This window comes from Ruditapes philippinarum, unplaced genomic scaffold, assembly GCF_026571515.1.
Source record: "Ruditapes philippinarum isolate M1 unplaced genomic scaffold, ASM2657151v2 ctg1402_1_1_1_1, whole genome shotgun sequence".
In the NCBI taxonomy this organism is placed as follows: Eukaryota; Metazoa; Mollusca; class Bivalvia; order Venerida; family Veneridae; genus Ruditapes; species Ruditapes philippinarum.
The window spans coordinates 150,696-165,802 of NW_026859924.1; the positions used below are offsets into that span (position 1 = coordinate 150,696).

Sequence of the window (15,107 nt, forward strand, 5' to 3'; positions counted from 1 at the left end):
TTTAATATTTCATAATATATGTACATTTTTTTTTATAATATGTGTAAGACGTTCTTCCCTTTGTCCCGTTTAGTAGGTCATATTTTGGAAATGTTTATAATATTACTTGATATAGTATCGATACCATATATTTAACCACAAAAGTACTTTAATTCACATATTCGTGACCTTTCAAAACAATGTTTGAGTATTGATAGACAAACAGGAAATAAGCAATTATAACATATATTGTGTTAAATTTGATTTCATCTGCACTACTAGTATATGTAGAGCATTAGTAAAGTATTTTTGTTATAAGAAACAAAACAATTAAAAGCTAACCAGGATACCAATTTGTTCGCACATTCATTGCTCTTCAATATACTTTCATATTTAATAATAGATACATATTTATAGATAGAAATAATTGTATGTGTAAACTGAAAAGGGTCGATTTTGTTTATAAAATGAGACAAACTTTTTCACTGGTGCAAAATCACAAAATTTAAGCATTGTAAAGAAGCGTACAAGCACGACTCATCCGTTTACAGTTCACAATCAAAGTTTAAAATAGTTCAATTCGTTGTTTAATAAGTGATATTTTTATTTGTACAGAATAACAACATTCCAAATGTAATATTAAGATTACAAAAAATAGATATACTGTTATTCCAAAACGGTGGGAAAATGGCAAAACATTAAAAAATGATTCATAAATAAAATCAACTGAAACTGTAATATGTCCGTATGTTGGTTTCAACTTTTACAATGAAACTCGCAGTGTTGACAAAAATAGTATGAATGTGTATGGTCCATTATCACGACATGTTTGTTTCAGTGTTAATGCCTATACTTTTGCATGGTGACCAAATATGGGGAACACATCACCAAGATGCAACTGAAACCGTGTATAATTACGCAGTTTTAAGATATATGAACACGCAATATGGTGACATTGTGAGAGTTACCCTCTGTTCACTGTAGCTACAAAGGGTATCAATTTTGGATAAAAACAAAGAATGCAGGGAAAAAGGCTAGTTAAAAAGGGTCATAACAAATAAGCAACTGGATGAAAAACTTACTTTCAAGAAAAAGGCTTTGATTATGCACGTAAAGACCAATGTTACACACGAAACTACTGTTTTTTGCATGTATGTTCACTTAAAGGTCACCAGAAAAAAGCAGATAGAAACTGTTATATTTATAGTCAATACTCATGTACACAAGTCAAACACATCTTGTTTTACACTTTTATCTGTTTATATATATCTAGACAATTAAGATTAGCAAAGTCCAACGATTTACAAGTATATTAGAGAAAGCACAAAGCTTTTTTTCTGAAAAAAAAACCTTTATGAAACTAAAGAAATGTAAAATTTTCCCGGACAATAATGAGTATAACAAAAAATAAGAAGCAATGTTCCTTTAGTTAGTAGCCCCTGTGGAATAAAACGAATGATTGTAAGTGTAAATTCTTGTCGTTTCGCCTGGTGGATCCGAAAATAAATGAACAACTTTGTAGAGTACAGTAACAATTTAATACAAAACAGTATCACAGAAGATCGTGCATGCATTATAAATGATTTATCATAATTGTACAATTTGATCTATATATATGATGTTAAGGACTAGACAAGTAAAATATTTGTCCGGCGATGTAATGACGAAATGTATTGACAGAATGAATGAACTTTAACATTATGCTGCTCACAGAATATTCAGCTTGAAATACGTATTTTGTAAGATCATGTTTTTGTTTGAAAGTTTGTCTGTTTTTGTCAACTTATTACAGAAATATTTGCTCCTTGCTCTTGTTGTTGTTGTGGTTCATAATAAACGACTTCCGGTGCCTTCATTCGGAAATGTTTGAACTCTTTGTAAAACGTGGCAAAATATATCACGGTGATAAATGCGACCAGCCATTCTGAAATCGTCGCCACCAAATGTTCTGCATAGCCCTGGAAAGAGTTTTCAAAGTTTCAACATATAAAATTTGACAAATTATCCGAATTGTATTTGGCTGCCTCACATTTTCTTTGCCACGAGGTTTTCAACAAAAAAGTAGCTAACACAATCCTTTTACACTTGAATGAATATCAAATACAAAAGAAAAAGAAAACTTTACTGAAAGTATTGGTATTTCAATATAACATCTTTAACTATAGTATTATAATGATACACATGGATATTCTTTTCGAGTTACATGTAGAAGAAAAAAATATATTTGTTAAAGAACGAAAGTATACGAGTTAAAATACGATAGTTTTAATAGTATCATGCAAATTAACAATGTTTTACATATATAGTTAACAGAGTTAGGATAAGGTTATATATTATATAAATGAGCACCGGAATGCATTTTTGTTGTTCACACTTTTAATGTTAGGTATTTCATATTTATATACGTGTTTTCAAAATAGGAAAAGAACTTCAAAGATTGTCATTAGATAGTCAAAGTATTCCGTTTTTTATAGTACAGTGTACTTTGCTGTGTACATCTACAATGCAACATCACTGGCATAAGCAAAGCTTTAAATTTAAAAAAGCTTCTATAATTTACGAATTTATAAACAATATCCTTTTTGGCATAAAATAATTGCAGACTAAAAATGTTCATTCGGAATAATGTCTATCTATTTTTATTCACATTTAGACATTGAAAACAATCCAGAACATGACTCGCGTGATAGTACACTGGTAAAGGACGCAGCTAGGAAAGACAAACATGTAATCGTAGGTAAACTGTGTATATTTTTACGGATTGTTTTCAATATTAATCATATCATTAGCATATTCAATGAATGGGTTAACGCACTCCCTTTTTGTCTTTTTTCCCCAACTAATATTGGTATAAGATAATACATACCGGGTGATCTGACGTCCAATCATATATTTCTATACCTGGTCCAGGGCCTTTCTCTCCTGCTACAAGAGTCATAACGGATACTGCAGGCATCAGTGAAGGAAATATAGACAGAACGGGAGAATTACAAACATATTTGTGCGACTTAGATACTTCTAGCATTCAAAATGAGATCATAGAAAAATAGGGTACACGGAAAAAGAAAAGAAAGGTTTGGTGCATCTAGCATTTATTTCCACAAAACTAGCATTAAGGTAGCCTAATTGAATCTAAAAATGTTTGCCTTAACAGCTAAATTTTTCCTAGTCTACTTATACAAAATTTTATTTTATGATGCTCTTACAACATAAAACATTTCAAAAAATGTATCTACCAGCAATGCAATATAATGTATTATGAAAAAATTATGATTATCATGAAGTTTAATAGGACTTCAATACATTTGTACTGTAGTAAAGAAGTAATAAATATTGTTTTTTCAATGTACATATAGCGTCTTAAGATAATAGTTTGAAGACTGCCATAAATAAACCCGAGTACCAATAACTATAAATCGTCATATTTTATTACCATATCATTTTATGATTATTAAACATAAACTATAAATTTCCAAATCTTATAAAATACATATAAAAAGCGTAGACAAAGGAAAATAAGTTTGTTGAACTAGGAATAATTTTTGTGTATAAAAATGGCATATAGTTACGTGCAATTACTGGAATGCTAGCATACTACCTGGGGAAATGTATATATATATAATTCATTGTAAATAATATGTACCTTTCTATACATGCAATGAGGTCTGTTCTGTGTTTATGTATAAATTAACGCTCAAATCATCGTTCAGATTCAGAAATTGTTGATATTGAACTTTTTAACATGTACATGTATATAAAGATAAAGTGTTTATATTGATACCCAAACCTGGAAAGAAAAACTTACAGGTTCGTCGTCGGACCAGTGTTGTTTAGATTTACCTGGCCCGGGACCCTTGGACCGTGCAACTCTAGCTGCTATCCCCACTGGCTCGAGTTAAGGTTATTGTAGTACCTAAGGACACGTGAGTGTATCATTGGCTTAAACAATTTCAGAAAAACAGATTTCCATTGAATTGTTTTTTTTTTCTTCTTCTAGAAATACCATGACGGAAGGATTTTGAATAAATGTCTTACTTCACAAAAAATCTAGGCCCCTCAGTAAGGATAGGTGATATGTTTTGCATAAAATTTAAATACGAGGGTGGATAAAAAATACATGGCTTTTCGTTACATATATTTTGTTTTTACAGATAATAAGATCATTTATACATAGAAGTTATATATCGGCATTTTTTCTGTGTATATGTTAAATTTGGTGCTTATGTTGCTTAAATTATTTTTAAATCAGAAACATTTAATCCACATGACACTATACGGACCGTATGACTGATTTGTGTCTGAAATGAAATAGTGAATCAAAGGATACACATAATAAGTAAAATAACGTCTGCAACACATAGTAATATCCTAAACTTTGTTATAAAAAGAGTATTTCCGGCTGTATTGAAAGACAGAGACTTGTATGAAATTATCGTCTGCAGCACCATGTAAACAAAGCCTACAGCGAACGCCAGGTACGCACCAATCAGATGTACAGTTAAAACATTCGTTTCCTGAAATGTAATTTTGGTTAAAGGAGATACAAATAAGAGATCATCAAGACATTTTAAAGAAAATATTTAAAGGCATTCCATTCTTGTTTAGTATGTTTTGTTATTCTCTTATTCTGTTTCTTATAATTTATGTTACTTATTTCACAATTTCAGATATGGTCATTTCTTCTTTACGACTATTATTATTAAATATGATTTTGTCTAGATGACGTAATACTAAGTACACATATTAATAAAGAACAGTAAAACTAACATTTCTAAAGAACTGTGTACCCATTAGCATTCGAGAAAACAGGGGCGTATTAATCAGTTTAATAATCTTTTAGTAAATTTATACACTTTACTGTATTATTGAATAAAATAATGGCAATACTATCATATCTTTATTTTTTTTCAAAGAAATAAAAAATGAGAGGAAAAGTAGGAAAATGTTTGATAAATAGACGAAGGCCTACCTGAAAATTTCCAACTAAGCTTATACCAAATATTGTAAGCATTCCGATAATAAATGCAGCAGTATTTAAATTGAGCAAAACTCGTCTGCCGCTTCCCTCAAAATGATACAAACTTTGTCTATATCTTGTATAAATGATGATTCCCGCTGCAAAACAAAATAAATTGAAACAGAAATAAAATGTTTGCTTGTAACAATTAATATAACATAATGAATTGATATTTGATAATTTTACAGACAAAATGTATATATATTAATTCAGCTGTAAATAACGCCCGCATTAAGATCTGACCATCAACAAATATGAAGACACTTCTGGAGACTTTTCAAACAGCCAATCATCGACGAGTTTTCATCATTTTAAAAGCGATTCTGTTTCTATTTTTAAACGCTGGAAAACCGATATCGTGAGGGTAATCATCACGATTTCAAGATATTACGCTGGAACAAACATGGCGTTGTTCATGAACATAATATCTATTGTTAGTAAGCTATATATGAAACGACTTTTATGTGTTCCCTAGATCGAAAATAGTAAATATGAAGTGATTGAAACAATCACCAATACACATGTGAAAGTTCATTCAAAGTTTGTGTCCTATGATATATTTATTGTAAGCCTTAAAAATCCTCAGGTGGTGACCGGATTTTTGAACTCTGGACCTCTTCATTACAAGGCGGACACTCAACCACGTCGCTGTTTAAGGGTAAACCTAGCAGGAAGACTGTTGGAAATGACTACAGATGTAATCACTACACTTAAAACGACACACTTCACACTTTGTGATGCCTATTTGTAACGGACGGTTTAATTGGTTGGCTATGATAAACAAACTCTGAATGAAGGCAAACAAATAAGATGGATTTCAGAATAAGTAGATCTTAACTTAGTCAGAATGATATAAATTATATCAGAAACAGATTTAACTGAAAATAACGCATTGTGAATCTGGAAAGTTCTGTATTTACCAGTTCAGTATGCAACAGTTGTAGATAATTGATAGTAAGATTAACCTTTTTTCTTATATGGCATAGATCAACTCATCTGGTCGTTTTTTGAAAAATTAAACGAATACGATTCATAGTGTTACTCACGTGCCGTTAATTAAGTGTCTTGGGTTTATTATAAAAACCATCTTACCTAGAGCAGCACCAATGTTAAGCAACTGACCAAATACACAACTTTCTGGGGATCTGGTTCCCGTATCGCTGATGTATGGGAAGCCGGGTTCAACATGATCATTTCCTACAGCTATAGAGTATCTGAAAAATATTTTTTTTAAAAAGCATTAATTAAAAGGCCGATCGCAAACCTAGAGAAGATTTATGGGACTTTATTAGTTTTTTAGTTGGTGTTTACATCTTATATTACAGTATGATAACTTTAATTTTGAGTAAAAATATATTCTTTGATGTAAACCTTCATATATTTATATCAGTGAATAAATTGAAACTATCCTCTTTGATCTAGATTCTATCCCACATTCAGCACAAGTAAAGCTAATCTAGATTTAATAGACAGCAGTTCTTAATGCCTGTGTAAATTCAGCCATTTAAAGTTCAGACAGAATCCAGATCTATAGAACTTCTTACAAACATAATAAACGTCTCCGTGGTCGAAGGGTTAGAGTCGATGACTCTAGCGTGGGTCTATCCCCCGAAGATGCTTTGGTAGTTTTACACGGAGGAAGGTAAATCTAGTCTTGTACTGGTGTAACTCTCCAGGAACGATGGTTAGGAAACTACCTGCCTATATATATAACTAAAATAATGTTGGGAAAAGGCGTAAAATGAAACGAACAAACAAATAATAAAAGTCAACATAAAAATTCTTACGTGATAATGAAAGACGCAGGTAGATAAACAGCTATGATGATGGGTAGCCAATGATGTCTAGTTTCTAACATAGCTTCCGGCACTAACGTCGTCACGTGATCATTAGTATATCTGTTGAAAACGAAAATACAAATGAATTAGTTAGCTAAATGAAACTTTACTTTTTTATTTGACTGTTTTGCTTTACCATATTAAGCAAAGGTTATAAGTACTAGCTATATGACGTCATGATGACGTAATTCCTTTTTTTTATAGAACTTTCATACTACAGTAATGGTCTATCTAGAGATCAATAAGACCTGCAGAGCGTGTCGTCGGTTTTTTCTTGTCCGCCCAATAACTTAAGATTCCTTTGACCCACAGTCTTCATATTTGGCATGGCGGTTAGTCTTGATTAGTAGATGACCCCTACTGATTTTGAGGTCACCAGGTCAAAGGTCAAGGTCACAGGGGCCTTGACTTCAAAAAGCTTGTCCGCCCAAAAACTTAAGATTCCCTTGACCCACAGTCTTCATATTTGGCATGGGTGTTAGTCTTGATTAGTAGATGACCCCTATCGATTTTGAGGTCAAAGGTCAAGGTCACAGGGGCCTTGACTTCAAAAAACTTGTCCGCCCAATAACTTAAGATTCCTTTGACCCACAGTCTTCATATTTGGCATGGAGGTTAGTCTTGATTAGTAGATGACTTCTCTTGATTTTGAGGTCACCAGGTCAAAGGTCAAGGTCACAGGGGCCTTGACTTCAAAAAGCGTGTCCGCCCAATAACTTAAGATTCCTTTGACCCACAGTCTTCATATTTGGCATGGGGGTTAGTCGTGATTAGTAGATGACCCCTATCGATTTTGAGGTCACCAGGTCAAAGGTCAAGGTCACAGGGGCCTTGACTTCAAAAAGCTTGTCCGCCCAATATCTTAAGATTCCTTTGACCCACAGTCTTCATATTTGGCATGGGGTTAGTCGTGATTAGTAGATGACCCCTATCTATTTTGAGGTCACCGGGTCAAAGGTCAAGGTCACAGGGGCCTTGACTTCAAAAAGCTTGTCCGCCCAATAACTTAAGATTCCTATGACCCACAGTCTTCATATTTGGCATGGAGGTTAGTCGTGATTAGTAGATGACCCCTATCGATTTTGAGGTCACCAGGTCAAAGGTCAAGGCCACAGGGGCCTTGATTTCAAAAAGCTTGTCCGCCCAATTACTTAAGATTCCTTTGACCCACAGTCTTCATATTTGGCATGGAGGTTAGTCGTGATTAGTAGATGACCCCTATTGATTTTGAGGTCACCAGGTCAAAGGTCAAGGTCACATATTTGGCATGGAGGTTCGTCATGATAAGTAAATGATCTGTATTGATTTTGAGGTCACTGGGTCAAAGGTCAAGGTCACAGGGACCTTGTCAAAATAAAGCTTTTCCCCTCAATTGCTTCAGAGTGCCTGTCCAGAGTGTATTGATTTTGACATTTTCACATTTGAAGCATGTAGAATATATAACTTAGCAATGCACTGGCTTAGTAACCTCAGATTTGGCAGGGAGGTTGTCCTTGAGTTCTAAATGGCCACTGTTGATTCTGACAAAGTGGTATGCGGGGGTATTCACGCCATGATAGTGGCAGTTCTAGTTCTTGTTGCTGGGTCATGTCGGGGTTGCATTCATTGAACGCCGCCTTTCCTTGTTGATCTTGTTTATCATATTTTTTGCAGTAAGAACATGATAACGTCGTATTTAACTCTCGAAATAATAGAGAAAATAATAATCCCCAAAGAAAGCCCAAAACGGTAAAATTGTAAAATGTTGCAGAATCTGTTTGATTGAGCCTGTTCATGGACGGTACTATCAAGCGCAACTACTATCCACGCCCCTAGCACCGACTTAAGCAGAATTCAATATGAAATGGTAAAAATTTGAATTAAGAAACATCCGCAGATGTGATCATACGGCGGCTATCAGAAGATGATATATGAACAAATTCGTTATGCCGCCTTGCCTACACTTCTAAAGTTACTGCAAAATGACATGAAATCGAAAGCAGCCAAGATCTACCTGTTAAAAATCATCGGCTGATCTCTATATTTTGTTTGTTTGATTGAATTTTACGTCGCACCGACACAGTGTAGGTCATATAGCGACGTTCCAGCTTTTCTGCTGGAGAAAGACCTCAGGTGTCCTTCCATGCATTTTTTTCAGGCACGAACAGGCACCTGAGTAGAACTGCCGACTTTCCGTAAAAAAGCTGGATAGCTGCCTCACATGAAAGTATCCAAAGTCCCTGTCGGGGTTCGAACCCACAGCGATGAGGGACAAAATAATTATAGTCAACGACCTTAACCACTCTGCCACGGACGCACCTGTTCTGTTTATAGACCTTAAACATTGTCATTGGACTTTTACATATTTATAGATCTCTACCTATACAAACGGAAAATTGTTACGTATGTTAGAAATTTACAAATGTTTAAACATGATTCATTACGTTTAAACAAATATTTATTTTTATAAGAAATTTATATGTAGGACTTTATATCATGAATGAATATTAATTTAAAAACCTACCAAGTTCTGTGTGCAAATATTCGTTTTAAACTTAACTAATGCCCCTGTACCCCACCTCTTTCCCCCGACACCCCACACTACTACCTGTATCAGGGACATATATGAAATGTATATTTGTAAAAGTAAGGACATGTGCTGTTACAATGTTTATTATACATATAAAACATGATGTATCATATCTCTTAAGATAATGAATCTTTGTGTATGTAAGAAACCTATCCTAATATACATGAAACTAACTTGACATTAAATATATAGTTTGTGGGTTAAACCGATATAAGTAGTTTTGTAATTGTATAAACAGTTATTTGTGTACTCATTCTTATTTCACTTAAATAAATAATTAAATTTTGATTATATATAAATAAGAAATTATCAGTTACAAATACTTTTAACTTATTTCCTGCCACTTTTATATCTGATATAATTATGGTAACATCAACTACTGAATTAAACACGACTTACCATATAATTATGATTTACTTATTTCTAATATTTCAAATAGACACCAATTTATTAAAACCTTACTTAAGAGGGATCTAAGACAATTACATTAATGTTAAAAGAAATAAAATGTTGACTCATCTGGAGTATGAACCGACACCCCTCAGATTTAATGCAGTAGATCATAATTCTAACCTATTTAGATAGGTAATGCATTTGGGGGGTTATACCTTTATGCACAGCTAAAACTGGCATTTTATAATATTGCACGTTTATAACGATAATCGTGATGTTAAGTTCATGAATATAATCTACGAGTAAAATGTACACGGCTGCAGTCGACTTATGACATAATTTCTTTTTGCTCTAATAAAGTTATAAAATTTCGTTATAAAATTCTTGTCAGGTAATATGACTGTATATAAACGGTTATTTGCAATACTACAGTTTATGCAGGTCCATATAACATGCCAAAAAAACTATAACTTAAAATATACGGGCGACTTTAAAACTATCGCATGAGTGTTAATAAAAAGTCAAAGGTTTAAAATGCGTGATTTATTGTACTCTGTATCGTTGATCATGTTATTATATCCTATAATGTACACGGAAGTACATGATATTCTATTTCACAATTTTTTATCTACGTGTTTATTTATTATTTTATCGCTGAATGAGACTGTCTCTACTAAAAAAACTAACTAATCTTTTCCTCCTATTTTAATAACCTTTGCTAACTATACAATTAGATTAACAACACCACTATCCCCAATTCAATCTAGAATTATTAAAAGTAAATTTCAATAGATATTGAAGTGTCCTTTATTGATCTTGTTAACTTAACAATATACATGTTGTATTATTATTTCTATTGTTTACGCATATGAGCCGCGCCATGACAAAACCAACATAATGCGATTGCGAACAGCATGAATCCAGATCAGCCTGCGCATCCGCGCCGTCTGATCAAGATCCATACTGTTCGCTTACCAACCCTATTACAACTTAACTTACATAACATATAGCCCTGTTAGAGCTTGGTTATAACCTTTGATACAGTATATTTCGTTAATATGTGCATTGTACCTTTAAAATATATATTGGAGGGTTGGTTTAAACATATTTATTCAACAAAACATTAAACAAGTGAACAATATTTACAAAGTACATTTTGGGATTGGGCAGAAAGCTATAAAGCTTATAAATGTCCTCTCCCAGTTATAATAATTTACAATAACACAGTTCATGGCATTATCATACACAATGGTTAGTTGAAGTATTCAATAGTTAAAAGAGTTAAGTATTTAACAATGTAACATATGTAAGAGCAAACAGTAAAAAGGAGGAAAAAAATGATTAAAGAATAAAGCAATTCACAAAAAAGTACAAATAGACAAACACCTATTTTAGTATTTTTTGGTTTAGAATTTAGTAAGAAGAAGAAAAATAATATCTTATTTGAATGCTTACAGCTGTATATTAGCAGATACGCACAATAAATAAACACTGAATATTTAAAGAAAAACAATATATTAGAAAAAGGAAGGAGGAAATGGATGAACAATGATGGAACAATAACGAGGAACTAAGATGCATAATCTAGTAAATGTCAAATATGTTAAGACAACTCTGGTTTTAAGTACGCTAAAATCGTTTTGTATCTCGGATATATTTTTGAACTGATTTAAAGATTAATACATTAGAATCATAAGGTAAAGTAGTGGAACCTGTAAGAATGACATTGATGGAAGGATTACAAAATTGAGATATAGTACTTATTAATTCAGGTCGTAGGTTTGTATATTTAGGGCATTCAAGAAAGTAGTGATAAGCATTTTCTCTTGCACCACATTCACACAAAGGAGAGTCGGTAATGTTCTTGTCAAATAAATCGGCAGAAAGAGAGCTGCAGTTACAATGTGGCCATACCACGTGACTTTTCGGGTACGGAACACGCCGATTTTTCCCCCGATTCAGGTATGTTTTTTTATTCACAACTTATTTATTACTCAACCGATTTTGATCAGATAAGGCGCAGAGTACCCGTAATTATATCAGCTATCCACGGTATATCAAAATTCTGAAAACCCCTGAATGGTTTTTGAGAACATTCGAGTACAGTTTTTTTTCATAACCTGGGCCGAGGGGAACGGTACACACTCATTTGTCATAACAAGCAATTTCTAGCAAGTCATATGTTTTTTGATACTATTTCGTAGAAAAATACATGTTAAATCTGATATATTCACTATGTCCAATGTATCGAGTGAATGCAGTGATGTTTTAGCATATTTTCATAAAGTTATGTTGAAATGGTACGGAACACACTGTTATTTCAAAAGATACGGTACACACACAATTTCTGTCTTTGTAATAATTCTAAAATAAAATATATTAAAATTTAATTTCAATTATAATGTGAGTGATTTTTTTCATAGTTATACATTTTATTAATTTAAACGAGAACCCAGGGACCTTTTTTGCAATGTATCATAATGCTTACTTTTAATGTTTACATGTATTTGTGCACTATATTTCAAGAGATCACGCTTAACATTTACAACTTCCATGTAATTGTCCTATTTAAAATCACCTAGGGTATGTTAAACACTTCGATCTTCACAGAATCAGGTAGTTGCGCTCTATAGAAAGAAAATGTTGTTATAAAATGCTGTGTTTATTGTTGCTTATTTTTTTATTTTTCGTTTAGTTTAAGTGAAGTAAGATATGTCTTTTTGCTTCATCCTGAAAAAATGACCTAAATCGCTGAAAAGTATCATTACTTGATAACAATTAATATATATTTATATTTTGTTAATAATAAGCAAGTCATTAGGTACAGTTTTGCAATATCATGGTCATGTTTAATTAAATCAAACCACAGAAGGCGCTGAATTTGTTTGGGTCTCAAAATGTCAGAAAGGTGAAGGCTGTGAGATTGTAAACCAATTTGTTTTTGTATAGTGCCACCAATGTTGTTTCTAGTGTCATAACTGTAGTAAATTGGCTATAAGGCTTATTGCAACACTGATATGTAATTCATTGTTTATTTTGCTTAAAAAATTTTAAAAAAAACAACAACAAAAAAAAAAACATGAGTTGCCGTACCTTGGATTTGAACTCAGGACATCTCTCTTCCTAAACGAGCGTGTAACCCCTCGACCACGGGGACGTTATAAGATAACAGCCTGAAGAAAACCATATCATGTTCTAAATTAGGGTTTGGAACCCTTATTAATTTCGTTTGACACTGATGTAAATAATCATGGAGCTTAATATTACATTTATATCTGTAAAGAATTACACAATATTTGAAATCTTTGACCAATCGGGAACTACTTTTTCTTCTCCCGAGAAGGCTTGAAAATTAATGCGCCCGTCATTTGACAATCTTAACACAGTGATCCCCCCTTATTTTTTCAGCGTTAGAGTACATATAAAGGTAAGTAACCGCTTCCAGGGGTTCGGACTACTTTCTTATTTTGCAAATAAGCATATCAGTGCCTGAAATTTCGCTACCATTATTTGTTTGCTCTGACGACCCAAACAAATAAAACTGTAGTCGCCATTGCTTAAATTTTTAATGTTTAAAGGCATAAAGCTTTAAAAATAACTTTTAATTCAGGTAATTAGGTCATTTTGGTTTGGTTTCACGTCTCATAAAACTGACATTATTATGTGGCGACTTTCGAGTTTTACAAGTGCCCCTTTGGGTATAAATAAAGGAACGAACGGGCACCTGAGTAAAACGACCGACATTCTGTACGGTAGTGAGAAAACTTTCTCACATAAAAAATCAAAACATCGAAGTCACTTGTGGTCTCGTACCTACTTCATGTAGTATATAAAACAGAACGCAGTCTCCAAAATCCATAGCATTTGCTTGACAAAATGGGTATTATTAAAATATCATTTTATTTTTAACACAAACACGCAAGCACACTTATCCATGAACTCAAGTGTTATATGCATCTTGAAATGAAAGTCCAAGATAGGCATAATTTGACCAAATTTCCTAACATGTATATCCTTACATGTATATGTAACAAGGTTACCTTGTAGAAACTACGTAACGTTATATAACAGGCCTTGTTCCCATATGGGTTCTTCAAATTATCAAAGTATTAATTTTGATTGCAAGTAAAACTACGAAATATATTTGTCCATATGTAGATAATTTGATAATTAAGATACATGCAGTTAGTTTGGGACCCTGGCAGATGATTCATACCAAATATCATGTGGCCGAAAAAAACTTTACACTTTCCGTGATTTTAAAAAATCCACTTACATCAAAACCAGCGTTTTTTCTCCAAATTCTATTATTTAAATAACATTTTGCAAGGAACATATATTTCCAACTTACTCCTAACTTCTTGTTTGTTTATATATTCATACTACGTTTAGACAGTCATTAATATATTCGAACAAACAAATTAAATTAAAATAATTATCGCACATAACAGATGTCCATGAATTTCACAATTCGTTTTATAATCCAAAAGAATAAACCTAATTGCAAATATTTTTCACAAACCTATATATATATATATATTAGCCTATAAATCATTAAATATAGATAAATTCAAAGAGAAACGGACAAATAATGAAATCAAATTTTATAAAAATACAAAACTATCTACAAAATACCTTTCAAAAACACTGGATCCAAAGAAGGATACAAGAACGTGGAAAAAAAACAATAAATTTGGAGAAAATAAACGTTCATACAGTGCTAAAGTATAAATACCCAAGTACTTTCGGCGTATTATGCCTTCATCAGGGGTGTATTACATGTATAATGTGCACACAATCGAGCACAAAATCTCAATACGTGTGTACTGTATAGTATCAAAAATTGAACTCAAAAGAAAATTCGTTATGTTTTGTATTGTTTTGTTGTTTGGAGCGAAAAAGGTACACGATAAACATTGCTTTGTTGCTTAGAGAGAAAACACCCACTTATGTATAATAATATGCATTGTGTTAATCTTAGGAGAAAAATATAAAATGGTATGCATTGTTTCATTGCTTGGATAGGCAATAAACACAATGTGATGCATTGTGTTCTTAAATACACAAATATATACATCGTTTTGTTGCTGGGAGACAAACTATACATTGAAATGCATTTTGTTATTTTTAGAGAAAAACATTTGATACATTATTCTTATTCACCTATAGGAAAGGCATAAAAGTTCAAAACCAACATTGTTTTACTTGTGTCTGTCACCAGCACATGAACCTATAGAAATATAGAATATAAAGCTAAGCACATCTGCAAATTTTATTTCTTGGAGCCAGTGATAGTGTTACAAGCATTGGT

The 15,107-nt window shown here is 32.5% G+C and overlaps 2 protein-coding genes across 4 annotated transcripts in view; both read right to left on the reverse strand.

Annotated features, from left to right (window-relative positions):
* The window catches only part of LOC132758293 (DNA damage-regulated autophagy modulator protein 2-like), a 65,557-nt gene that overhangs the window by 36,375 nt on the left and 14,075 nt on the right, over positions 1 to 15,107 (reverse strand). The gene's annotated exons all lie outside the window — the stretch shown is intronic.
* LOC132758292 (DNA damage-regulated autophagy modulator protein 2-like) lies at positions 1,494 to 6,941 on the reverse strand. Of its 2 annotated transcripts, none has more exons than XM_060749858.1 (6): positions 6,784 to 6,941; positions 6,089 to 6,210; positions 4,949 to 5,094; positions 4,307 to 4,493; positions 3,785 to 3,864; positions 1,494 to 1,937 (listed from the first exon to the last, which is right to left on the reverse strand). In XM_060749858.1, the coding sequence occupies exons 1-6, from the start codon at positions 6,852 to 6,854 to the stop codon at positions 1,758 to 1,760; spliced, it is 786 nt and encodes a 261-aa protein (XP_060605841.1). In that variant the 5' UTR covers positions 6,855 to 6,941; the 3' UTR covers positions 1,494 to 1,757. The 2 variants fall into 2 exon arrangements, with proteins under 2 accessions (XP_060605841.1, XP_060605840.1); XM_060749857.1 differs by lacking the exon at positions 3,785 to 3,864 and adding an exon at positions 2,846 to 2,925 and having other exon boundaries at positions 6,784 to 6,940.